Source organism: Perca flavescens, chromosome 18, assembly GCF_004354835.1.
Source record: "Perca flavescens isolate YP-PL-M2 chromosome 18, PFLA_1.0, whole genome shotgun sequence".
Taxonomy (NCBI): domain Eukaryota; kingdom Metazoa; phylum Chordata; class Actinopteri; order Perciformes; family Percidae; genus Perca; species Perca flavescens.
In genome coordinates, this window is record NC_041348.1 from 20,430,457 (window position 1) to 20,457,136 (window position 26,680).

The 26,680-nt window shown below is 40.6% G+C and overlaps 3 protein-coding genes across 6 annotated transcripts; all 3 read left to right on the forward strand.

The window, feature by feature from the left end:
* The first annotated feature begins 4,151 nt into the window (after window positions 1-4,151).
* paplnb (papilin b, proteoglycan-like sulfated glycoprotein) lies at window positions 4,152-9,425 on the forward strand. The gene is made up of 13 exons (XM_028604632.1): window positions 4,152-4,218; window positions 4,415-4,510; window positions 4,859-4,968; window positions 5,295-5,355; window positions 5,467-5,569; window positions 5,885-6,015; window positions 6,180-6,497; window positions 6,869-7,045; window positions 7,146-7,296; window positions 7,382-7,462; window positions 7,932-8,082; window positions 8,192-8,270; window positions 8,889-9,425. Exons 2-13 carry the CDS (start codon window positions 4,454-4,456, stop codon window positions 9,153-9,155), a joined length of 1,686 nt encoding a protein of 561 aa, XP_028460433.1. The 5' UTR covers window positions 4,152-4,218; window positions 4,415-4,453; the 3' UTR covers window positions 9,156-9,425.
* A 692-nt stretch (window positions 9,426-10,117) lies between these two features.
* erh (ERH mRNA splicing and mitosis factor) lies at window positions 10,118-12,052 on the forward strand. Its single transcript, XM_028605535.1, has 4 exons — window positions 10,118-10,285; window positions 10,748-10,835; window positions 11,380-11,500; window positions 11,616-12,052. Exons 1-4 carry the CDS (start codon window positions 10,283-10,285, stop codon window positions 11,716-11,718), a joined length of 315 nt encoding a protein of 104 aa, XP_028461336.1. The 5' UTR covers window positions 10,118-10,282; the 3' UTR covers window positions 11,719-12,052.
* Window positions 12,053-12,703: 651 nt separating this feature from the next.
* Window positions 12,704-26,497, forward strand: smek1 (SMEK homolog 1, suppressor of mek1 (Dictyostelium)). Of its 4 annotated transcripts, XM_028605356.1 has the most exons (16): window positions 12,704-12,835; window positions 13,683-13,893; window positions 14,136-14,191; window positions 14,272-14,370; window positions 14,509-15,126; window positions 16,114-16,191; window positions 16,291-16,407; window positions 17,659-17,775; window positions 17,891-18,022; window positions 18,611-18,731; window positions 18,815-18,973; window positions 19,095-19,264; window positions 19,772-19,914; window positions 22,353-22,543; window positions 22,679-22,890; window positions 25,309-26,497. In XM_028605356.1, the coding sequence occupies exons 2-16, from the start codon at window positions 13,752-13,754 to the stop codon at window positions 25,438-25,440; spliced, it is 2,487 nt and encodes an 828-aa protein (XP_028461157.1). In that variant the 5' UTR covers window positions 12,704-12,835; window positions 13,683-13,751; the 3' UTR covers window positions 25,441-26,497. The 4 variants fall into 4 exon arrangements, with proteins under 4 accessions (XP_028461157.1, XP_028461156.1, XP_028461159.1 ...); XM_028605355.1 differs by having other exon boundaries at window positions 12,704-13,893; XM_028605358.1 differs by having other exon boundaries at window positions 12,704-13,893; window positions 19,775-19,914.
* The last annotated feature ends 183 nt before the right edge of the window (window positions 26,498-26,680 follow it).

Below are 26,680 nucleotides of genomic sequence, written 5' to 3' on the forward strand. Positions count from 1 at the left end.
GATATATATATATATATATATATATATATATATATATATATATATATATCAATATCACAAGTTGGTATTGAAGCTATTGTTTGTCCCTGTGATATTTATGTATATATACACATATATGTATTTTAACACTTTGCTTTACTGTGTGCTCATGTTTACATATTTTGTCTTAATTAGTTGAATTTTGGTTTTATGGTTAATGATGCGAAACTTAGTCCAAAATGAATAATTCCTTAAAGCCCATTCTGATACAGCTGGTGTTTACACTGCTGTATTTACCTCTCAGAAAGAGTGCAGTCTTCCCCTGACACCGGCCCCCCCTGCAGCAAGTTGGTTTGCTTTGATAAGAGATTGAAGGTTGTGAGGTCACCATTTCGACTCCTTATCTTTACAGCCATTTAAAGGGCTGGTACCCATCCTGGCTCTTTAACTTGTGTTTAAACACGTGGACATTTGTCATCACTTTCTCATTGACTGAAGAAAAACAGTTAGAATATGCTGTTTGACATATGAGAGAAGATTTTTCTGTTAGAGTAATTTTCTATCAATTGTAAATTTTTCATTTTTTTTCTTTATTCTTAATGGAGCACCCTTAAACAAATAAAGCCGTTAGAGGCTTTATTGTCTGTGTTTGATTGAGTAGACCATTTAAATTACCTTAAAACTACATGTGTAAAGTATTGACAGAAGATAGCAGAAAGAAAGCTCCACGTGTGTGGCTATAGCTTGGTTGTCAAATATTTTGAATGAGTTTTAAATATGTATACATGGCAGCACTGGAAAAGTCATCTTTGATAGATCTGTTTAACTGCTGCTGTGCATCAGCTTTGTGTCCTCAAAGTATGTCTTAAACCACCTGATGATACCACTAACTGTAAATAACACATTTACAAGAGTTTGGCCCAAACACAAAGTGAGAAGTTCAATAAGCAATACCTGAGATAAAAAGGGAGATGGAAAGACAGAGGGGTTAGAGAGAATACAAAATGGAGATTATATTGCATGTACGAGTGTGTGCATGTCAGCGTCAAGGCCACCCGCAGATAAATTCACAAGGATGTGTGTTAATCTGTCTAGTCAGACAGCCATGGCAGTGAATAGGCTCGGAGGAGGAAGAACCACGTAATCTGATGTCCCGCCTGCCGCTCACTCGAACCAGCAATGGTCTGGACTGGGGAGGGTGTTGCTCTGAACAGCTTCCCTAAATGGATTACAGGACAGCATAAGTCAGTGGAAGGCCACCTGAACACACATACACATGGACCTGCACACACACACACGCACACGCACGCACGCACACACACACACACACACACACACACACACACACACACACACACACACACACACACACACACACACACACACACACTGGCCCTCATTTATCAAACTAACGTAGAAACCAGCGCAGATATGAGCGCAGAAATCATCTTACGACAGGCTTCACGTGAAGTTTAGCCTATTTAATGTATACATCCTTGACGCATTTTCTATAGTCCTAATAGTAATATACAGGCTTATTGCAATCTCTTAGGCCTACACGGTGTACCTATATTTAAATAAACACACGGTAGCGGAGTTTATGCAGTGTCTTTTATTTTACTCGTGTTTTTTTTCATGAGTCAGAACGAGACAACAGCTGAGGGAGAGCGCGTGGCAGAATGGCAGAAATAAATCGTTCACGACATAGAAATGAAAACCTGAATAATAAATAAAAATGTTGTGCATCGTCATGTTTCCTGTAGCCTATGAATATCATTGCCAAACATAACACTATAGGCTACCTTTTAAAAGCGAGGAATAATAATATCCTGTCTCCTTCAGTTGGGGCTGTTCTGGACACTGCTCTCTGGGCATCGGGTCATCTGGCTCCATCGCTACATTTATGGCACCCAGTTTCCCTGCGAGATGTTGTGCAGAACCCCACAGGCTAAAACAATGTTGCAGACTTTTTCTGCCGTGTATAGTGTCCCCCCCCCTACTGATGCGAGCCATCTGCCCTTAAACAACCCGATGGAGCGCTCCACCGTGGCACGTGTGCGTACGTGTGCACTATTGTACCGGCTCATAGAGGTCTTCTAAAAGAGCCAGATCTGCCATTACTGATACGTGATCAACTGATGACTTCTCCTTCTCCTGTTAAACTGATTATATGCTGCACTGCAAGGCCACGCTGACTCAGAAACTTGCGTACAAGAGTTCAGACCAGACGTGAGATTTGATCGCAGCCTACGCTCACGTCCAAATTGATAAATGCCGAGCTTTGCGTAGGAATCGGCGTACGGCCGTCGTACGCCTGTTTTAGGTCGTACGCACGTTTCATAAATGAGGGCCACTGTATGTGCAGGTGCACAAGCGTAGGGGATTAGTCAGAAGTGCATTTTTCACCCCCTGCAAGGAGCTTAATGTCATTAGCCTGCTGAGAGAGACAAGAGGTGTTGGAGCAGCTTCGCATCTTTGACATTTCTCTGCCTTTCTCTCAATATTTGAGTTCTTTCTACCCTTTGACATTTTACGGTCACTGGCTACCTGCTAAATGATTCCCATTTCTTCCAGATATCTGTTCCATTGAAGTCTGACTTGAGTATCAGGTGCCTGAGAGTTGCTACAACTGGAATATGGCGTCAAAGGCAGACCTGGAGTCTGAGGCCCAGGCTATAGACAACACACAGGTCGGGACCCTGGACACATCCGGGTTCGAGGTAACCGCCGACCGGCTGGAGCAGCTGATGAAGAGCATGGAGGTGCTGTTGTCGGATGTGGAGAAGCTGCGGAGCCACTGCAGCCACCAGGCCACTGAGCTGATTCATGCGGCGGTGGACCTGAGGCAGCAGCAAGAAGAGCTAAAGGAGGGTTACTCTGAGTTGTACAGAGAGATGCAGGGGATCATAGGTACAGTGGACGACCTCTTCAACACCAAGAGTGCCTTCGAAGTCACAGAGAAGCAAGCAGAGAGCAGCTCTGAGGGACAGAAAGTGACTGAAGGACTTTAAGGTTTCTTGTTGAGGAGAAAACCAAAACTGTGAGGGGTGTGGCTCTGGATGTGGAGGTGGGGTGAGATGCTGAGATTTGCTTTAATAGGATTCTTGAATGGCATTATATAACAATTTTTGTTGTGCAAATTGTACTTTTTAGGTATATATCTTAAAAAATATTTACTGAGTTTGTAAAATGTGTGATTCTGTATCACTATAATTACAATGCATAAAACCTAAATTAAAGGATAAAGTTGAATCAACACGAGATCTGTGCTGCGTGTCAACAAATGATTTACTATGACTTCTGCTGTCATAAATGGGGTTTTTTTCTGGCCACACATCCACACATGAATGCATGCGTGCATGCACACACGCGCACACACACACACACACACACACACACACCTCCCACCACCAATGTATACTTTGTTGACAGTCTAAAGTATATATGTTACTATCGTCAGCCTCAGGCTCCTCCAGCTTCTTCTTTGTTGAATTTATGGCACAGGAATGTACCGATGGCTGTTGGTACATCTTCAATATTCCCTTCCCATCCAGGCTCCACTGTGGTTTCTCACTAAAATAAACCTAAATAGAGCCTTAGGGCGATGTTTACCTCCCACCAGCTCCTCTGCTGACTTACTAGTCTGTATTTAGTGGTTATGGGATGTGTGAAAGGGACAATCAGTGGCTAGCAACCAGGAGAAAAAAATCAATCAACGGGTAATTTCAAAATGTCTTTTACCCTTAATCTCATTTTAGTGGGTTTCTTATGTAATGGATATTATTTCTTCAACATTTGCAATGTTTATATGCAACCATTAAATGTGTTTATCAAAATGTTCTCTTTCTCTTCCTCTGTGTTGGAACAAATAATAATTTCACTCAATTGTTGTACGAAACCCCTTTTTTGATTTTGACATATTTAACTAAAACTCATGGCTGCAGACTTGATATAAAACTATAAGCAGTCTCACAGCCTGAGGGTTTTAAGTGGAAACTATGTGCTTCAAATAGATGAAATCATAGCATATATTCAACGTTAAAAAAAGAAGTCACCTTTTCTTGGTGGGGGGAAACAGTTTCTCTGTGTGGGTGAAACCTGACACTTTATGGGATGTGGTGTTGGTGAGCAGCGAGGGTGAGAAGACAGAAAGCTGGGCGTCAGTGCCTATACCTTCACTAGTGAGGTGCACAGCCTTCTGGACTGCTGGTCGACCAGCTGGGAATTCACTTCAAGAAGGTAAGACAAAACCAGATCTGATGATGTTATTAGCTGTTTACATAATCTATCCAGGTGAAACACTTTGCAGATGAAATGCATGCATTAAACACAAGCAAAGAAATCAACAAGGATATCATGAAACTTATTTGATTTAATGTACTCATCATTCATAATGAAAAAACATACTTGCACTGAAAGTTGAGTTATTTTGTAGCCATCCTCATCAGTAGTTCTGCTGTAGCTTCTGGTGAAAATGAAGACCCTACAAGTCCTGGTTCTCCTACAGCTGCTGGTTGTACCTGCTATCACTGTGAGTCTCACTTTAACAATATTAATAATATTGTACTATTTGAATGTTCATGTCAGTAATAAGTACTTTAGTACAGATGGAAATAGCAAAGAACATTTAGTACAGTATGTACTGTACTTTCTGACACGTGTGCCAGTAATGATGCTGTTCATAACAGCCACAAAGCGGGTTTATGCAACCTGTAGGGGACAGTTTGAGGTTAAATGTTCCAGCTTCTATTTTTGATGTTTCTAACATGCCCTCAGTGTGTGTTAGTGGTTCGTGGTGGGTTATGATATGGTGTGTGAGAGTACTGTGTGTTCCAGAGGCTGAGCTGCAGAATCAGAGTTTTACTGTTGTTTTTTTCAGCTGACACAGCCAACCCATGACTACTGGGGAGAGTTTGGAGCCTATGGGCCCTGCAGCCGCACCTGTGGCACAGGAGTGGCAATGCGAACCAGGAAATGTATCACTTCGAGGTAGGACATGGAGACGTAGGGTGAAAGGATGGGACGTCTTATTTATTAAAGATTTTACAATGAGGGTCCCTAGGATTTTATTAGGAATAAAAGTAACACCGTACTTGTGTTTTAAATCATCTTTTTTTAAATCTTCCATATCTATCGCTCTCCTTTATGTTGCATTGCCTTTTGATTTTCAGTTACTATTTTATTGTTTATAAAACATCACAATAATGCACACATTATACAATAATGCACACATGACCAATAAAGCCAAACACATTTAAAAATAAAGAAAGATATTTGGATTGCAAGTGTAAAGCATTCTTTTCTTTCTCCTAAAGGACAGATGGGGGACATAACTGCATAGGCTCCTCTAAGTCCTACCGAACCTGCAACACACATGTAATTATCCTTAAACTATTTTTATCTCCTCTTATTTAATTACATCCACCCACAACCTGCATTAATGTGTCCTAAAATATGCCAATAATCCAACAAGTTGTGTCATTACAGGAATGTCCAGTTGGATCAAGGGACTTCAGGGAGGAGCAGTGCTCCCAGTTCGACAGAATAGACTTTCAGAGCAAGCGGCAGACATGGGTGCCTTATTATGGAGGTATAAGACCTATTATGTACGGTACATTCACATTACTTGGTGTTTCATTTAACCTCCTTTTGATTACCAGAGGTGTAGGTGTTAATTGAATAAGAATTAAATTTACATAATAGACATTCTGACACTATCTGTGTTGCACTTCACTATAAAGAAAACCCTGGTTCATGGCAGTCAAAACATATTAAAAGTTAGTGAGGATACTAGTTTTTTTTTTTGTTTTAGTTTAATTTTATTTCTGTGTCATGCCAAACATTTGACCCATCCCACATGGGATTACATACTAATGGATCTATCAATCTACTATTTGTTTTGCAGCATCCAATCCATGTGAGCTGACCTGTGTCCCAAGAGGAGAGAACTTCTTCTACCGACACAGACCTGCAGTGGTGGATGGCACACCATGCTACGTGGGCCGCACTGATATCTGTGTGGACGGCATCTGCAGGGTGGGGAAAAAACTGGGATCCAAAATACAAAGACAGACTTTCAGAGCTCTTGTACTCTTTATCTGTAGAATATCATTGTCTATTTTACTTAATTAGTAGATTTGTTTATATTAAGAAGTGCACAAGTACAGTAGTGTAATTTAAAATAATTTGTCTCTCTCCAGATACTGGTCCAGGGAGAGTTTATGGGCTTGGATGTGGACACTAATTCCGTACTCTCTGCAGCCCCCATTGCTGTTGCTCCTCACCCAAGGGAGACACTCACATATATCTACAAAACTGGTGTCTATGGACAATGCTCTGCCTCATGCAATGGAGGCATGCAGTATCGCAATGTGGAGTGTTGGGTTCAGGACCCAGTGAACCCCCGTGTGGTGGAAGAGTCTTACTGCATCACCCAGCGCCTGCAGAGGCCACACAGCCAGCAGGCCTGCAACATGCATCCGTGTGCTGCGGAGTACAGTGTCTCCAGCTTCAGTGTGGTTTGTACCCTACAGTAGAGAACATTACATTTTGAGTATCATACAGACAGGCAAGGACATATTGTTTCTGGCAACAGAATGGGAAGAAAGCCCAACAAAAGTTACTTTTGACTTCTGGTATATATTTGCACAGTGGAACATACAACATAAGTGTACCAATCTATGTTCACTTTTGCTGTATTTTGGCACTGTCCAAGAGTGGAGTGAAGATTTTGTTTTAACTGGTACAGTGCCAACTGTCTTGACTGTGGTCTCAATTATCTAGGATCATTAGGCTGAGGAATCCAAATTGAAATGTTAATGATATTTTAACTGTAGTTTTTTTGTGGGACTGAAAACTAATTTAATATCTTGTCACATATGATGGTCAGTGCTCGGTGACTTGTGGGGAGGGCCAGCAGACAAGGGAGGTGACCTGTATTGGGTCGGGTGGTGAACGTCTGGCTGACCATGCCTGTAGTGGACTGGCAAAACCCCTTTCTGTCCAGTCCTGCCGCAGACCTGCCTGTCACACACACATCACCTGGCATGTGACTGACTACGGACTGGTAGGTAAAATCAAGCATAAAAAGTGTTGTGTGCTGGGAAGAAAGCTTGTGCCTCTCCTTTATCTCCACGTTATTTACCCTCTCCTGTTTTTCTCTGCAGTGCACCAGAAGCTGCGGTGGTGGTGTGAGGGAGAGGAGAGTGGGCTGTTTTGATACAGATTTAAACCCTTACTCAGAGGCCCGCTGTGGAACAGCTAGCAGACCTCTCTCTGTGGAGACATGCAACTCACAGCCATGTCCCAGAGCACAGAGTGAGCCAAATCTGTACCAATCAAACACTCTTTTGGTTTGATTGTCTGTGCTTGTTTGTATTTAACCAATGTACTTTATGTTTAGTGGTCCCAAGTGTACAGGACCCAAGGGCACATGAAAGCACCATAAGAGGATTTGTGCCCCATGTTCCAGAAGACCCTTCAGGTATGTAGAGCATGTGGAGGATGTTGAAACGTTATTTTCTTTCTATGTGTGATTGAACATAAAATTATTTTTATATGTGCAGTCAAAGCAGTAGTTAAGAAGATATAGAAAGAGTTTTTTAAATGAATGCGCAACTAGTTATTTGAGCCCAGGCATTGCTCAGATTATTTTCATGCATTTTTTTAATGCATTCTCGAGCAGTAAAGGAAATTTGCCCTTATGTTGTAATTATTGCTATCTAGACCATGATTGGACTGCTTTCTCATGGCTTTCTTGTTTCTCATTCACAAACACAAAACCCCAAGTGTTTATTTTACTACCTTACCACTGAAAGTCAGATTTACATTCTAAAAAAATATCCAGCCAAACCTAACTACGACTAAATATAATCATTTAAAAAAGGATGAACCCATATTTTCACAGGTCTACGGCATGCTTGTTTGACCATGTATGTGTTTACTTGCTTTAGCTTCCATGCCACAGACAGACATTGCTACCTACCCTCCTGTGATTGGTCCTCGCTGTGCACAGTCATTCTATGGCTGCTGTCCTGACGGCCAAACCCCTGCCACAGGGCCCAGGAATGAGGGCTGCTCCCAAGATGACTGTGTTCGCACTAGGTAACACGGCTCCCTGGATCAAATATATCACATGAATTAAATTGATGAATTGCATATTGGCTAAATATTCAGAGTGTCCAACATGAAGAAAAAAAAATCTCTTCCTTAGGTACGGCTGTTGTTTGGATGGTGTGACTCCAGCTCAAGGATTTGGAAGGGCTGGATGTCCCGAGTACCTGACAGCTGTGGTAGGAATCACATCCGTTTCTCATCTTGTTTCAATAAACTCATTTAAGTTGTTAAATAATGCAGATTTATTAAAGGGACTCGCCACTGACTTTACAAGTCAAAATTAGTTCCCTCTTTCAGTAAAAATAGTTGTATAGTGTCTTCTTTGGCTCTGGAAAAGCTTTGGCCTATCTGAGAATATAACCAAAGTGATGTCATCAGGTTTATCTTGACTTTAAGTACAAATTCATAACTGAAAGCCTGAGTTACAAATTGCAGGTGTGGAGTTTGAAACATGTAGGCATTCACCAGGTAAGCAGGCACACAGACACTATTGAGTTGCATTAAGGGAAGTGTAGGATCCAGTGTTTTTAGAGCTTGACTCATATTAACGACTACAAATCAGGATATGTTGGTGTCTGCTGCACAAGTTTTGATCATTATTATTTAAGCTGTCTTTCACACGTCCCCCAACTTTATGGAAGCGCAACGCTTTATCACTGTAATATCTCATTTAAAAAATAGAACTGATCCTCTACATGTAAATTGTCCCTGCTACATATAAATGTAAATATGTATGCTACATTTACTGGATATACAGGGTGATTTGTCTCTCTCTTTCTGTCCTTGTTTCTAAGCAACAACAACCACCTGCTGCCCCTCCATCCACTGGTAATATGTGCTCCATGCCTCGTGATGAGGGCCCCTGTGATACTTGGATGGTTCGCTTCTACTATGACTCAGGCACTGGCAAATGTACTGAGTTCTGGTATGGAAGCTGCCAGGGAAATGCAAATAATTTTGGATCCCTGGAAGCATGCCAGAGAGAGTGTGGGGGTGTGGCGACCCCAAGAGGGACCCCAAGGAGAGGGTCAACCAGTGGTGCTTTGAGGGCAAGGTCATAACCATGCTCACCACTAATGCCTCCAAATCAGGGCCGTCTCTATGAAGCTATTACGTGATATTTGTACACACGTAGTATTTACATATATGAAGACACACACAAACATGTATTAAAACTAACCACATCCTGCCTTTCATTTAAACATCAGACTTTACACTAAAAAATGATCTAGATAGTCTCACATTATAAGTGACATAATTGCAGCTGATGGTTCTGATTTTCTTATCTTTTTGTTATGCTCAGTATATATTCACTTATATTTTTACTTTTAGATCTGGACTACAATAAAATAATGTCAATGTGATTACCCAAGTTAAATCATCGACCTAATCAATAAAAATTGTGTGGTTTATCTTTGTCTCCATCTGCTTTTTCTATTATTTCCAAAAATGCCCTTTGCTTTAATTTGAATATGTTTATTAAACTATTGGTCTGTTTTCACAAAACAAAATAACATGGTGTGATGTAACTTGCTACATTTACTCAAGTAATGTAGTTAAATACAGTTTTCTGTTATTTTACACTTTTGCTTTATATGTTAACTTTACTCCATTACATATCAGAGGCAAATATTGTACTTTCTTAGATGTATAAAATATGTGTCATTGTTACTACACAACAGCATTGACCAGCTATCATATTAGCATACTATTTACACATTAATGCATTGATAATCATAATCCAGTAATAAAATATACAACAATATAACACTGACAGGAACCATTACTGTAGCCTACATTGCCTCTTTTACTTTTGATACTTATTTTTCTGATAATTAAATATTTTTACTTAATAATATTTAAATACAGGACTATTTTCACTTCATGGGATTGCTACCTTAAGTATATAAATACATTTTTCAGCACAGACAAAACGTTTCTAAACACATTAGAAATAACATTGATCGTTTTTTTAAGGCCAGAACTTTATTTTGAAACAAACACTTTATTTTGAAGCCACTTTACTCTACAACCGGAAAAAACGTATTTCATTTCCTCTGAAATCTTTTCCAACAGCTAGCTAACGCTATATCGCACAGGGAATTAAGAAGCAATAAACAACGAAACAACGACGTTTTGCAGTTTTGCATCCTCAGTAAATAGACAGGGTCTACAGTCAGCACAAAAAATGGTAAGAGTGTTTTGTTTTACGTTTTAAGAGGTGAAAACATGCAGTGTTAGCTATATTAGCTCCCGTTAGTCCATCGTAGCTAAGCTAACGTTAACAAGCTACGATGCTTACTAACGTTAACACGTTAACGTTAACTCAGTTAAACGTGTATTTTGTCTAGTTTTCCCTTGCTATAAACACCTAACGTTAGTTTTAAGGTCAACGCTGAAATAGACTAACGTATCTCTGTTTGTAATCCTAAATAAAGTAACTTATGCGGGACATCTCAGTAGGTAATTTGTTGCTCAATAACAAGCGTTTGTCTCCTGTTTGAAAACCTTTGGGAGAAGGTTAACGTTACTCTTCATGCTTGGATGCATCCGAGCAAAACATAAATCTGTGCATCAATAATTCAGGTACTGTGTGATATAATAAACTGGCATTATTTTTTGTAACGTTATTTAATATTATTCATCTTTACAGTCTCACACAATTTTGCTTGTCCAACCAACCAAGAGACCCGAGGGCCGCACATATGCTGACTATGAGTCAGTGAATGAATGTATGGAAGGTGAGTCTTAAGCTGTTTTAAAATAGTTTACACTAATTAATACATCACGTTGCTGTTTTGTCTTTACATTTTGGTGTATTGAGTGTAGTCTAAACCCACAGAACATTAATTTGTCATCGTGTGAGGTAATTTCACAAGATATCGTATTTATCTCAGATTTAAAAAAAAAAAAGACTATTTACCATTTAGGATCTGTGAGGAAACGTTGCAGCCATGTAATGACCTTGTGTATAGAAATAGTAAGTTTATAGGTTTTTACGTTTATTTTGTAATTTCTCACAACACAATCAACTGGAATATATTTAATTAATAGTTTTGGAATTGTATTTATTTTATTTATCTTTTATTTCTCCTTTCGCTCTCCTTTTTAGTGAAATCTGTAGTATAATTTACTTTACAGTCTCTCGAACTTACATTGTTGCAAAAGCTGCTATATACTTTTAAATCAAGTTTGTTATATGGACAATTTTAGCCATTTTCTTTTGATGTACACTTTTGGAAATAGCTTTACTTCCATTCAGCATGTCCTGCACCTCTCTTCCAGGTGTTTGCAAAATGTATGAAGAGCATCTCAAGAGGATGAATCCAAACAGTCCCTCCATCACTTATGACATTAGTCAGTTGTTTGACTTTATTGACGACTTGGCAGATCTGAGCTGTCTTGTGTAAGTATGATTTATCTGATTTTAGTTGGTCAATGTCTATCGATTTTAATAAAAATCAACCTTGCATTGAAAGTTATTACTTCCAGGAAATATAACAATTATATTTTTTATACAGGTACAGAGCTGACACTCAAACATACCAACCATACAACAAAGACTGGATCAAGGAAAAGATATATGTCCTGCTGCGGCGTCAGGCTCAGCAGGCAGCAAAGTAAAAGCATCAGTGAGGAGTTGTCCTGCTACACACACTTGGAAGGAGTTTATGCTGCTCTATATTTCTTGAAGATCTGTGTATAAAGACAACATTGTCAGACTGACAAGGGAAGGGTTTACGTATACTATACATTGGGAAAGGAAGGGGCTGTCAAACTGGGGAAACATCAGAAATGTGGGCCTTTTTTATATAAAGAATGGAGTCCTGCTCGGCAGCATATGTATGTCTGTAATTTGTTATACTAAGTTCAGAGTGCTGCAAGGACTAACTTATTGATGTGGAGGGATCTGGGTTTTGAGAAATGCTCCACGGGCTTGATAAAAACTTTTTTTTTTTGGTCAAAATTTTAGTAGTGCGTTTTCAGTTTCCCTAAAAGTTCTGACACTTTTTATATTCATGTACTGGGCAGTTGGATTTGAACATGCTGTGTATTTCGAATGCAGGTGATGTTGTTTGACATATGTGTCTGCAGACTGACTAATCCATTAATGTAACTGATCCCAGAACATTTATTTTCCATATTTCATCTATTATTGTTACTTTATCCTACCATCATGATGTAAAATGCTGTTTTTGTTAACATTTTGTGTAGCATCTGATTTCAACTATCCCTGTTTCTGTTTTCTCTGATATTAACAAAATAAACTATTGTTTTCTGAATGGTCTCCACTCTTGAATATACTACCGTTAGCACAATGAGGGATACATTTTCCTGTTTATTCAGTCTCAGTATAGAAATGGCTGTTTAACAGGGATCTACATTGGGATCCATGTATCTGTCAAATGGTTGCACTACTGGTTAAATATGATGCAGAGTGGCTGGATGGTATGTTGTAAAAAAAAAAAAAAAGGTAAAGGGCAGAATGATGTTGGATGTTGCTGGAAACTCTCGAGTCATTTCTGCTGATCACCGTTAGAAATTGAATTTCTGGACTGTTATGTTACTGTCTCTTTAAATGTGGCGGGCTGCCCTGTTGTTGCTGTGCTGGAAACCCCGTACTGACTCTGAAGGGACCCAAGATGGCTGAATACTCACAGGGGGGGCAGTTAGCCATTATCTGAGCAAGACATCGGGAATGAATGGCAAATAGCGTTGTAATGTAAAGCGTAACCTTAAAGTAATTACACGACTACAGTTTGTTGGTTTGCATATTGTTTTGGAATGCATGAATACCAGTAAGGAGAGAGCGGTCTCTCCGCGGCCCCGAGCCAGAACATCGCGGAACACTTGGGGAAGAAATAGCCGCTAACGCTAGCTAGCTGGCGCATTATTCAGACACAATTAGTAACATTGGTCCAGGGTAAACACGGTGCCTGCGATCCACAATTGTAAAATAATGTTATCGCTGCACAGCTCTGGTCATTTTGCTTCAAAGGGTTGTTTAACATTTACTATATAGAGCGTAGGCAGTTAGCGTACTAGCTAGCTAGTTAACTCGTTAGGTTTTCTAGCTAACATTGCCCGCTAGCGTACAAGCTGTAGCTAACGTTACTAATAATCTGGCAGATTGTTTTGGGGGCCAGATATCGTAACGGTGGGTCTTATTCTGGATAGCATTACTCCTCTCTTAACTGTGATAGGACTCCGCAATATCTGTCATCCCTTGTTTTGTCGATTAACACGCTATCTAATGTTAATGCCCTCCCCACTGTAAAGTAACGTTAGACTGTCGTTAGGTTGCTACAATGATCTGTAAGATGATTTTGTGGGGCGCGTTGCCTCTAACACGAGCGATATAAGTATTGAGGCAGCTCGTTAAAATAATCAGCTATTGTAGTTGTAACTGCATAATCGATCGGGGAATCTTCCTGGATGCTCGTCCGGGTGTTCCGCTTTTAAGCTCCTTCACAGAACTGTTGACCTGAGCTGGTTGATCCCTGACACTAGCTGGTTAAGTTAGTACTGCATTGTAGAAGTGATCAGGTGTTAACCGTGAATTGAAGTTGTGGCGTTACTGACGTTAGGTGAAGCAGGCACCCTGTAAAAGCCAAGAAGGTCCGGAAGGGGGGAACCGGTTACAACTACCTGCCAGGATGACTGACACTCGTCGACGAGTCAAAGTCTATACCCTCAATGAGGACAGACAGTGGGATGACCGTGGGACCGGGCACGTCTCCTCGGGCTATGTGGAGCGTTTGAAAGGCACGTCTCTACTGGTGCGAGCAGAGAGTGATGGTAAGGCGAAGTAACGATTTAAAGGGATTGGCATATGCCAATTACGAGATCACTTGCAGTGTATTGGTCATCGTTACAGATGCCCAATACTTATTATATGTAACTAATACCTTCCACATAAATATTTTGATCAGCTTAACCCATGCATGTAACCCTCACTTGAATGCAGTGAATACCCTAACCTACCCTCTTCATGTAATTTTGGCAACACTCATGGGCCACCTTTGTTTTTAACCTGACAGGTTCCCTACTGCTGGAGTCCAAAATCAATCCAAACACTGCCTACCAGAAACAACAGGTCAGTATTACTCCTCTAGAATGTGGATTTTCCTTCTGTGTGTACTAATTGTAAATTGGCTTTGTTTTTCTTTTGGAAAGGATACATTGATAGTATGGTCAGAGGCAGAAAATTATGATCTGGCACTCAGCTTCCAGGAGAAGGCTGGCTGTGATGAAATCTGGGAGAAAATATGCCAGGTAACTGCACTTATCTTTTGTGTGTGTGTGTGTTTGTCTGCTCTATCTGTGAATGCATTTGATATCAAGTGTGTTTGGGTGTTCCTGGTAATAGGTTCTGTAACTAATCACATCCTATGTCACTCATATGTTGTTAAGGTGCAGGGAAAGGACCCATCAGTGGACATCACCCAGGATGTGGTGGACGAGTCTGAGGAGGAACGCTTTGACGACATGTCGTCGCCAGGTCTGGAGTTACCACCATGTGAACTGAACCGCTTGGAGGACCTGGCTGAGCTGGTGGCCTCCTCACTCCCATCCCCACTGCGGCGCGAAAAACTGGCGCTAGCTGTGGAAAACGAGGGCTACATTCGCAAGCTTCTGGAACTGTTCCGTGTGTGTGAGGATTTGGAGAACAGAGAGGGACTGCACCACCTGTATGAAATCATTAAAGGCATCTTCCTGCTCAATCGTACTGCACTTTTTGAGGTTATGTTCTCTGAGGAGTGCATCATGGACATCATTGGTTGTCTGGAGTTTGATCCAGCACTCCCACAGCCACGGCGGCATCGGGAGTTTCTAACTAAGACAGCCCGCTTTAAAGAGGTGATTCCCATCTTGGATCCTGAACTGCGTCAGAAAATACACCAGACGTATCGGGTGCAGTATATTCAGGACATGGTGCTGCCCACGCCCTCTGTTTTTGAGGAAAACATGCTGTCCACCCTGCACTCCTTCATCTTCTTCAACAAGGTGGAGATTGTGGGCATGCTACAGGTGAGACGGGCAGACAGATATGTATTTTAAGGTTTGCCAGTGAAGGGTATTTCTTATTATTTTCAAATAAAATGTGTGTGCACTACATTTTCATTTTAAAATGTTCCCATTGCAAAAGTAAATGATACAAATGCTTATACCACAGACAATCCTGCCATAACATCAAAAAGCACATATATATATATATATAAAAGTTTATGCAGTGAGGACTGGAAATTACACATCTGTAGGATTGCATTTTTGGCTGATTGTGCTTTACCCAGTCTGAGTTTGTCTGCTAGTCTTTTATGGTCATGTGACCTTTGTGTTTTTGTACTGTGTCAACTCAGCAGTGTTTATGTATGGCTGTCTCCATAGAGATGGAGAAGTGTTGTGTAAATCAGTTATGCTGCGCTAGAGGAAAACTGGCACGCTGTTGACTGGTACACCGTTCTATGTGAAGTTCTGAAGTCAAACACTACTGATATGGACCTTTTCTTCCTTACTTATCCTGAGGCAGTCTTGTCACATAAACACACTCAAGTCTTTGTTCATTTAAAATAACACAATCTATTTATGAGTTAGGACATAGAGATGGGTTATGTACATAACCCATCAGTAAAAAAAACCCACAAATGTTATGTGGGAGTTTTTTCAGACTTTATATAAAGTAGATTGCATTAATGTAAACTGCAATAGTTCTAAATAACAGTGACCAAAATACATGTTTTTGATTTCTGGTTGTGAATTGAATCTAAAGCAATGTTTATGACAAATGATGTCACACTATAACTTCAAAATCAGTCATTGGTTAATACGGTGAATGTTATTTTTGTTTGCTGGTTATTTGTATCGGACTCCTACATTAAACATCAACAACAGCTATGTTACGATAGATTTAACCCTTGATAAATGTCAGGGTCAAGGGTAATTTTTTCCGTATCCTGATTTGTTGACCCTCAATGTGATACTCACCCCGTCTCATCTCCCCTTCCTTTTTGATGTCAGGACGATGAGAAGTTCCTGACAGACCTCTTTGCACAGCTAACAGATGAGGCTACAGATGACGACAAAAGACATGAACTGGTATGCCAGACCTTAATCAGAGATTATTTATCAAATCCTGTCTTAATTTTTCTCCTTGTCCCTTGTTTCATAGACATATGATTTGTTTCTTCCTCACAGGTGAACTTCCTAAAGGAATTCTGTGCATTCTCACAAACGTTACAACCTCAAAACAGAGACGCCTTCTTCAAGACATTGTCAAACATGGGCATTCTACCTGCACTAGAGGTCATACTGGTGAGTGCAGAAACCTTAACATTAATCAGAATTAAGTTAATTGGATAGTTTGCTTGGACATACAAAGGATTTGGCTCCTGGTGTCAGTAGCTTTGGTAGTGGGGTGAACCTTTTTTTTGCATTAGGATCATGGAATGTGCCTGGATAAATTAAAAGTTGAATTAAGTGAAGAAAAATATGAAGCAAAAAATAAATCTTAAGTGAAGATGAAATTAGTGTTGGCAGTATAACTGTGCATCTGATCCATACAATGCTATTCGGTTACCAAGGATTGTGCACAACACAAGAACATGTTGACTTTGGTATTATATTACATTGTGTTGTGACTAAGGAACCAGTTTTATGACTTGTATTTTTTGTGTGCAGCACAAGTGAATGACATTAAAAAGTGGTAGTCTCTAGTTTAAGGCTATTTAAGTACTTCTCATTATGACCATGGCACAGCATTGTTTTTCTTTAACAAGCATATGAACCTGTACTGTAATAAAACAAACCAAATATTGATTTTTGTCTGTGTAATGTTAAACCTTGAGGATTGCCATTCATTGAACATATAATGTATAGTTGAGCATCAGGGTGGCTGCTGCAGGTTGTCATGGTACTAAACTCTTCTCTCCTCTTATCAAACACTAATTGAACTGGTGTATCTAATCATACTTGGTTGTTTTAACTGTCTGGGGAGTATGCTCTTAGGTTGGCTCTTGGCCACTCTGAGACCCTGTTTCAAATATGTACATTCAGAGGTGGCAATGCCACATTCCTTATCACGTATGTGTGTGTAAATCTGACCAGAATGTAGATATTGCAACAAAAAAAATTCTAGCTCTCCAGATGCAAAAAATAAGAATCGTATATAAGCTGCAATGTGTGTAGTGGTTGTGTGTATGTGGTGGTTGGGTGGGAAGTTCACAACCTGAAAAGAGGGTATGTTGTTGTGCCATTTGAATTTAAGGGTGATTTACTAATTGGTGAACCAATCTGATTGTTTATTCCATTTTGTTTGTTTTTGTGATCCAATTTATATTTGTAACAAACAAGACAGTTTGTACAGACCAGTTGGAGTGTAGAAGACCAAAATAAACAAACCAAACAGAAAGTTGGAGACAACATACAATAATATATAAAATAAAATCACACACACAGACACACACAGACACACACACACACACACATAACCCCATACCCCCTATTCACCACCACCCCCTCCCCCCCACAATGCACTGACAAATATAATCCATGTTCATTAAACAGGGAATGGATGACGTTCAGGTGCGTGGGGCAGCCACAGATATTTTCTCTTATCTGGTGGAGTACAACCCCTCCATGGTACGAGAGTTTGTCATGCAGGAGTCTCAGCAGAATGATGACGTAAGTATATGAACAAAGTCTGCCAGAAATATCAAAGAATGATGTTCATCATTTCACCACATAGGTATATATAAATTAGTTACATGTTACTGATGATTATTTATTGGCCCTTCAGGACATCCTCCTGATCAACCTGATCATAGAACACATGATCTGTGATACAGACCCAGAGCTAGGTGGAGCAGTGCAGCTGATGGGTCTGCTTCGGACTCTGGTGGACCCTGAGAACATGCTGGCTACTGCGAATGTGAGTTTGCATTTTTACTCCTAAACACGTCCGTTTATACACACAATGACTTGACAGTAAACCTGAGTACTTGATACTTAGATCCAGCATGTCCAGAAGCACTTTTAAATGTTGGCTTTTTGTTGTGAGTGAAGTGGCATTGCTTGCTCAATTCAGTTCAGTCAGTCTGGATCAAGCAAAAACTCCTTTATGGTCCTTCAGTTTCATTATAAAAGATGCAAGAGAGAAGAGACACGGACACTGAGTTTACCATTCTGAAGCCAAGAGTTAGGCAGCACTGCAACAACAGGATTATTCCAAGGAGCAAAGGGAGGTTGTGTTGTAAATATGCAGGTGCCACATTTGCTTTTTATACATGCAGAAGAGAAGAATGTGATCCATATGTGGATATTGGCTGAAACAAATTGAATATCTATATCATATAGCTGGACTTTCCTGATAATCAATTTACACGTTGGGACAGAGCTCTGCACCTTCACCATTGTAAACACTGTGACATATGTCGGGTTGTGTAAGAATATTCATTGCCGTAGATATCAAAAGCATGTTACTTAGTAAAAAAATGTGTTCTTACATTTTTCTTTCCAGAAAACAGAAAAAACAGAGTTCCTGAGCTTCTTCTACAAGCACTGTATGCACGTCCTCTCAGCTCCCCTACTGGCTAACACCACAGAGGAAAAACCAAGCAAAGGTATTGAATACCTGCGAGGTGTGTGTGTTGGCTCTGTAAATACAAATTGAGAATAATGCACATGTATTTGATGTTGCTTACTACCTTTACCTTTCTATTAGATGATTTTCAAACATCCCAGTTGCTGGCCTTGATTTTGGAGCTGCTGACATTCTGTGTTGAGCACCACACCTATCACATTAAGAACTACATCATCAACAAGGACATTCTCAGGAGGGTACTGGTGCTCACTGCCTCTCAGCACGCCTTCCTGGCACTATGTGAGTCACATATAATCCTTTTAATTCATAGTACCTGTCAACAACTGTTAAACTTTTTAAATCAAATTTTGAACATTTTGTTTTGAGCTTAATATATTCATCTTTATCTTTCTGTGCCCAGGTGCCCTACGCTTCATGCGGAGGATCATTGGTCTGAAGGATGAATTCTACAATCGCTACATCATGAGAAACTTTCTCTTCGAGCCTGTCATCAAGGCCTTCCTTAACAACGGCTCACGCTACAATCTTATGAACTCAGCCATCATTGAGATGTTTGAGTATGTCCGTGTGGTGAGTATTTTCTTCGAGTTTTCGCACAAATTTTCTTTTTTTCTTTTGTCCAACATTTTTTTAACAGTTAACATGGATATGTTTTTTTTCGTGTTTGGACAAGTGATCAGGTTAATTGATTAGCCAGCCAGCCAGTAATTGTATACATCTCAAAAGTACACATTATTTTATATGTGATCATGTGTACACTGCTTATGATTGTGAGTTGATATGAAAGTCTTTTTAATGCAATTTCTGGATCAACTCTGTAAAAAGGAACCAATATTTGTAGGCTCTCCAACCACATCCCTATAAGTGAAAACATTTTCTTGATTCATTTTAACTAGTTTGGTGTGTTCTCCCCTCTTTCTCTCCCTTGCTCATTTTCTCCTCACTTCATTCCTCTTCTGCTCTGCCTCTGTCCTAAAACTCTAAACTACTTGTCTTACCTTTCCATACTTTCCCCCTCATTTTCTCATACTACTGTGTCTCTACACTCCTCCTTTTCTCTCCTCCCATTGCCCCTAGGAGGACGTGAAGTCTCTCACAGCTCATATAGTAGAGAACTACTGGAAAGCTCTGGAGGATGTTGACTATGTCCAAACGTTCAAGGGCTTAAAGCTGCGGTATGAACAGCAACGAGAGAGGCAAGACAACCCCAAACTGGATAGGTGAGAAAGCCATGGCTGCACTACTAAAGGCTGTTTTATGCTTCTGCATCAACTCCACGCCGTAGCTACGGCGTCGCTCCTACGGCGTGGGGACCCTTTCGGAGTTCTGCGTCGGGGTTGCTTTGCATCACTCAGAATTACGAACCACATAGACTGTCGTGCTAAATATTAATCTTATTTGTTTGGGCTTTTCTTGCTTAGATTTTGTAAAAAGTATCGAGAAATAGACACAGTAAAATCCATGGACCTAGTTACTGTAACCGGAAAATAAGTCTGAGGTTATTAGCTAGGTGTCTGCCAGCCAGTTTATGTTATGTTAGCAAGCAAACTTTAGCACAACTTCCCACAAAGTACTGCTTGCTGGAAAAGTGCTAATTTCAAAACGTTACTGACATATAGACACTTTACAAACGGATAACCCCGTCATTGTAACCAAAATATGTCTGAGTTTATTTTCAAAGCTTATGTCCGTGAACTAGCATGTTGCTACTCCCCACAGTAGGCTGCTTGAAACGGTGACTATCAACACACAGGACGAGTTGACCAATCACAGTCCTTGCGATCTGTGTCGCCTCGACGCAGAGTCAAAACGGCGGAGGGCTCGGAGCGGGGTTCACGGCGACACAGAGGGGTCTGCAGGGGTACGCCGTCGATTCGAATGCTACTGCTGCTACTACTACAACTATTACACCATCACTAATGATTTAATGAGTAAGGGAATCCTTTGCCTGTGAGTGTGTCTCACAGTACATGGAAAGAACAATGTCAGTGTGACATTCCAGTCCGATAACTCAAATAACCGTTAAAATGACCAATATATTGTTTCTTGTGTGCATTATGATTTTTTTGGAGTCAAGTGTCTTCTCTCACAGTGTCATTTTGTTTTAGATAGTGTAGGGCTGGGCAATATATCGATATACTACCTTATAGCGATATATTTTCATGAGATTAGACAATACCATTTATATTAATATGGTTTAGTGTTGCGTTACATGACCCATGTCTTCTGTAAAGCCGTGCCTGTGTTTGGATCTGTCCTCTTACTCTCGGCACAGCCCCCACCACACTCGCACACAGCTCCCCTGCAACATGGAGAGACACCGTGCTGGTGCACACTACTGACATTTGGCCACAGTTTTTATTGTTATAAACACATCTGTATATTTTTAAGCATGAGAGGAAAACTTGTATTTGTTCCAGTGTTTCCGCTGGTAACTTTCTGTCGTGCCGGCCTCCACAGCGAAAAACGCAGAAGAAGTTAGGCTACTGAATGCAACTAACTTCAGTTCAAGGGTTATAGCGCGTGAGACCACGCCCTCTAGACCCGGCGAGAGAGATGTGACCCATGGCCAGATTATTGTAGTTCATAAAAATGCAGCGCAGTGACGATAGACATTTCATACACGAGACGTTTGTAACGCTGCTGACCCGCCGAAGCGCATTCAACCAGCGATGGACCCGTTCATGTTGAGTCAGCCGGCATCACTGTGTGAGTAGAGAATCCAGTCTGCAGTGTAGTTCAGACACTTCACCGATAAACCAGAGAACTGTACGGTAACAATCTGCTTCATGATCGAGAAAATTTTTGTATCCTACACTTCAGTCCATCACACTCCCCCTCTGATATGATCACAGTCTGTTTTACTAAAACTGCTTGTGACATCTCACGTGTGGCTTTAACTTAAATCTGAACATTTAACCCACTTTGTCAAAAATACAGAGATATGGTGTATCACCATTCAGCCGAAAAATACCGCATTATGATTTTTAGTCCATATCGCCCAGCCTTAAAGGAACACGCAACTTATTGGGAATTTAGGCAGGGGCTCGCAGTACTCGCTAAGTTAACTTACTATTAGTGCTCATTTCTGTATGGTTGAAAACGCCTAAAATAAAGTTATAAGTTAACTTACTATTAAATTACAAAAAACGAGATCTCCGCATTTTATAAGCACTTACACTTGGAACTATTGTGTTCTAGCAAAGTAATGCGGCATTGACAATACTATGACCGCTTGAGAAGCGCTCGTAGGTTTTTAGGCTCTCAGCAATGTCACTGTCAGGACATATTCATGAGTTTGGTTGTGTGTGTGTAGGTGCGTCTGTGTGCGTATCTGTCCGCAGCTAATAGGTTTTTTTGTGCATATTTATTATGCCATTGTATTTCATACAGTTAGAATTTACCTTTTTCAGTTGTCTGATTGGTTGATTTTGTGGCACATTGTAACGCTGTGGCAGGTTGAGCGGGTGTACAATGTGAGCTAGTGTACAGCAGCAGTCTGCCCGCGCAGCGAACCAAGTTGTGAGAGGGCGTATGAGTTAAAATTATAAAACCCTGTTATATTAAAGACATTTTGTGATTGAAATCTGGTTTAAGACCCACAGATGTGTATTTAGTTTTTTTTTTTAACTCTTAAGCGGTGCTTTATTCTCTCCAGCATGCGCTCCATCCTGAGGAACCACCGTTTCCGCCGTGATGCACGGACGCTGGAGGATGAAGAGGAGATGTGGTTTAACACCGATGAGGATGACCTCGAGGATGGTGAGGCAGTGGTTCCTCCCTCTGACAAGATGAAAAGTGAGGAAGACCTCATGGAACCTATAAGCAAGTTCATGGAGAGAAAGAAATGTAAGCATGGAAATGCATGTTTTCCACTCTGGTTACAGAAGATGCATTTTGTTAACCCATTAAATGAAGAAAAGAAAACACTTTTAAATGGGGAAAATAACAATTTCTTGTTCAACTCTCCCCCTCTACCCTCAGTGAAAGACACAGACGACAAAGAAGTACTGGGGAAGTCAAGCTTATCAGGCAGGCAGAACCCCAGCTTCAAGCTCTCCTTCTCTGGCTCCACTAAAACCAGCCTCTCCAGCCCCCCTTCATCTGCCTCATTGAACCCAGGCTCTCCGGGATCACCAGGTTCTCCGGGCTCAGGGGCACGGAGCTCACCCTCCACCACAACCGTAACCACAAAGGTACATGTCGGCATGTAAATGTGAAAAAGGTGTGGGTCTTAAACTTGAGTTGTTTTTTTGTGTGAAGTCAGACAACTTATCTTCAGTGCTATTGAGAGACAACGTTTTTAAGGACAAAGCCAAAAGTGATTTTGCACACTGTCTGTTCTGTATCTAACACTACTTAACTGAAATGAAAGAGAGAATTTGGTGAAACTTGAGCTTTGACTATGAATCTTCACACTTAGACTGTAAATTTTCACACAACTCCCACCATCCTTGTGTATTGCAAAGACTGGTCATTGCCACCAGTGTGCAATTAGACTGTACAGATTTTCTACTCGTTAGCTTTATTTAGACATGAGGGAAATATAGTGAAGGAGACTAAGAATTCAGAGCTCCAGACTAACTTTTTTTTAATAGGGGCACTGTAGCCCCTAACTAAAAAATGTAGTAGGAGAAAAGTTAGAGACGCACACCTTGAATCGACCTGCAACACCATTTTTCACATTTCCCCCATTTTAACTGTTTTACTGATAATGCTTTGGGGATAAATACAGGTCAGGTCAAGTTCATTTATTTGTACCCGTAGATAAATTAAATTCCAGAGAACAAGTTCAGGCTATTTCTCAAACATACACACAGAACAAAAACACTAAAATCACACTAAGACAATTTCCCCATCTTATTGCTATTCATAAAATTAATCACTACTGGGACAAAGCTATTTTTACTTATTTTATTATTATTATTTTATTTTAGACACTACAATGTGCTTTTTTATTTCACTTCACAGTCACATTTTAATTGATTGGTACTTAACAAATGCACATTCACAAATGTAATTGCCTCAGCCCCATACGGGGTCTCCTTCACACCATTGCTAAGGTGATTAGACTTCCATGGAAAGGGGAGTATCTTACACTGTGTGTGTGTATATATATATATATATATATATATATATATATATATATATATATATATATATATATATATATATATATATATATATATATATATATTTATATTTTCTTTTTCCTGGGGCTGTCCTCATGTGAGCCAGTTTCGTTGTAGCGCTTGATGGTTTTTGCAACTGCACTTGGTGACACATTCAAAGTTTTCGCAATTTTCTGGACTGACTGACCTTCATTTGTTAAAGTAATGATGGCCACTCGTTTCTCTATACTTAGCTGATTGGTTCTTGCCATAATATGAATTTTAACAGTTGTCCAATAGGGCTGTTGGCTGTGTATCAACCTGACTTCTGCACAACACAACTGATGGTCCCAACCCCATTAATAAGGGAACAAATTCCACTAATTAACCCTGACAAAGCACACCTGTGAAGTGAAAACCATTTCAGGTGACTACCTCATGAAGCTCATTGAGAGAACACAAAAAGTTTGCAGCGCTATCAAAAAAGCAAAGGGTGGCTATTTTGAGGAATCTAAAATATTAGACGTTTTCAGTTATTTCACACTTTTTTGTTAAAGGAACACGCCGACTTATTGGGAATTTAGCTTATTCACCGTAACCCCCAGAGTTAGACAAGTCGATACATATCCTTCTCATCTCCGTGCGTGCTGTAACGCTGTCTGACGGCTCCAGCGGCATCAGGCCAGCACAGAACATGCAGGTGAATGGTTCCAGTAATCCTACTGCTCCGAATAAGTGACAAAATAATGCCAACATGTTCCTATTTACATGTTGTGATTTATAGTCACAGCGTGTACAAAAAAACAACGTAACATGAAACACAGCCATCTTCTAACCCTAAACAAACCGGGAACTATATTTTCAGGCGGAAGAATATCCGAGACAGAGAGTCCGAGACAACATTGAGTAAAAATGCGGTTGATTTTGTGACTAGACCGAATACAACATCACTGCTGAGGTCTATCAACACACCTCGGCCGACCGGAAGTGCTGGTGAGCCGGGTTAAGACCATAAATAAAGAGAGGAGGATGTTTTGGATGTTGAAAATTGTCCCAGGATTGATTGAATTCTACAACTGAGTGTGGTAGAGTTGTGAAGAGACACAGAAGAACACTATTATAGTTTCCAATCTACTAAATTTGCAGGTAGTATAGCCTAACAAGGCCAAACCCAGGTCTACCAGGGGGCTTGTAGTGTTCTTATCCCAGCCAAATAATACTTAACGTGTCTGATTAATTGGTCAGGGTGACTAGATTTATAAAAAATAAAATAAAATAAAAGATTATTCTTTGGGCATTTCTTGCCTTTATTTTTGACAGGACAGCTGAAGACATGAAAGGGGAGAGAGAGGGAATGACATAGCAAAGAGCCGCAGGTCGGAGTCGAACCTGGGCCCGCTGCGTCGAGGAGTAAACCTCTATTTGTGGGCGCCCGCTCTACCAACTGAGCTATCTGGGCACCCGTGACTAGATTTTTTATGTGTGTGTTGTCGTTTGTTTCAGGGAGGTTTAGTGGGACTGGTGGACTATCCTGATGATGATGACGAGGAGGAGGAGGAGGAAGAAGAGGAGGAGGATGGGGAGAGTAAAGAGGACCCTCTGCCACCTTCGAAGAAGTCCAAACTGAGTTCCTAAAGAAGCTTCGCTGTCTCAGCTTGTGCTGTGCTCAGACAGTTTCAGCGCATAGACTTTACACAGGAATGATCAAACTTGTAAACAAATTGAATGAATGAAAGGCACCCCTTGCCGTCAGCGGGTGGCCAACAGAGGAGCAGACGTTGAACGGATACGAAGCCTCCTCAGACTAGCCCACTTCATACAAGTGCCAATCAGGAAGCCAGGAGTGAAGAACCGTCTGAAACGTGGAGCAGACGTGTGAAAGTTGGGAGACAAGAGATGACCCTCAGACAGCATGAGACAGGTGGGAGTTTGGTTATTTAGCAACTTGAGGAAAAGACCACATACAAAAACACATGTACATGCAAACTGAAATCCCAGAGAGCTCGCAGGCTCTGACCATAACCCACTGCCCCCCGCCCCCCACTCAGGGAAGGACATCACAGCGGCCCAAATGGGTTGGCCAATTCAGACCCAGAACCAACACTCGCACCCCCATCCCCCTGCCCAGAATTCGCCAACCTCCTTGTTTCTTTCTACTTCTTTTTCTCCTCTGCTCTTTCTCCCTTTCTTTGTCTGTTGCTTTTTGTCCCTTTTTTTTTTTAAGTTAGTATATAGGACCAGACGGGAGGCAGCATGTGGCAAAGAGCTGTCCTTGTTGTCGTTTGATGATGTCATCAGTGTCGTCGTTCCTCAGCGGACGTTCTTTCTCTGAAGAGAAAAAAAAGCCAGCAGTTTCTTCATTATTTTCTTGTTGTTCTCTATTTGTCTCTCAATCTTTCTCCTGTTTTTTTTTTCTAAATGATAACAAGAAAGACCTGCCTTTAAATGTTCAGGACGTTTTCAGTCCCACTTGAACAGGTTTTTAAAGACCTCAGTAGGTGAGCTAGTTTTACCCTTTTTGCCCTTTGAAACTGCAGATTTTTTGGAGAATTTGTAATCCCGTCTTGATTAAAGATTGAGTGGAATTCTAGATGTGATGAATTTTGTCATATCTTTTCATTTTTTCCTTTTACATCAGTGTACACTTAGTTGTTCAGAATATTTGGGACCATTAAAATGATCTTTGCTGTAAGATGTCCTACTACCTTTGTCCTAATAACTTAAGTGTTTCCTTGCTGCATTGTGCTGTTATTGATCAGTCTGGGTTTCTTTGGCACCATAAGAATGTGACCCTGTAATTTTAGCACAGAAGGTGCTGTTGGGTTCAACAGGCCACTAAACGTCACACTATAAAGATTAAAGACCTACACCCTGG

What these genes read in the sequence shown, in the direction of transcription:
- erh (XM_028605535.1), top strand. An exon ending in AGTGAATGAATGTATGGAAG is followed by an intron (nt 10,836 to 11,379) that starts GTGAGTCTTAAG and finishes CCTCTCTTCCAG; the next exon opens with GTGTTTGCAAAATGTATGAA. An exon ending in GCAGATCTGAGCTGTCTTGT is followed by an intron (nt 11,501 to 11,615) that starts GTAAGTATGATT and finishes TTTTTTATACAG; the next exon opens with GTACAGAGCTGACACTCAAA.
- smek1 (XM_028605355.1), top strand. Translation starts at nt 13,752, where the DNA reads ATGACTGACACTCGTCGACGAGTCAAAGTCTATACCCTCAATGAGGAC. An exon ending in AGTCTCAGCAGAATGATGAC is followed by an intron (nt 17,776 to 17,890) that starts GTAAGTATATGA and finishes TTGGCCCTTCAG; the next exon opens with GACATCCTCCTGATCAACCT. An exon ending in GCACGCCTTCCTGGCACTAT is followed by an intron (nt 18,974 to 19,094) that starts GTGAGTCACATA and finishes TTCTGTGCCCAG; the next exon opens with GTGCCCTACGCTTCATGCGG.
- paplnb (XM_028604632.1), top strand. Translation starts at nt 4,454, where the DNA reads ATGAAGACCCTACAAGTCCTGGTTCTCCTACAGCTGCTGGTTGTACCT. An exon ending in AGGAAATGTATCACTTCGAG is followed by an intron (nt 4,969 to 5,294) that starts GTAGGACATGGA and finishes TTTCTCCTAAAG; the next exon opens with GACAGATGGGGGACATAACT. An exon ending in GCCATGTCCCAGAGCACAGA is followed by an intron (nt 7,297 to 7,381) that starts GTGAGCCAAATC and finishes CTTTATGTTTAG; the next exon opens with TGGTCCCAAGTGTACAGGAC.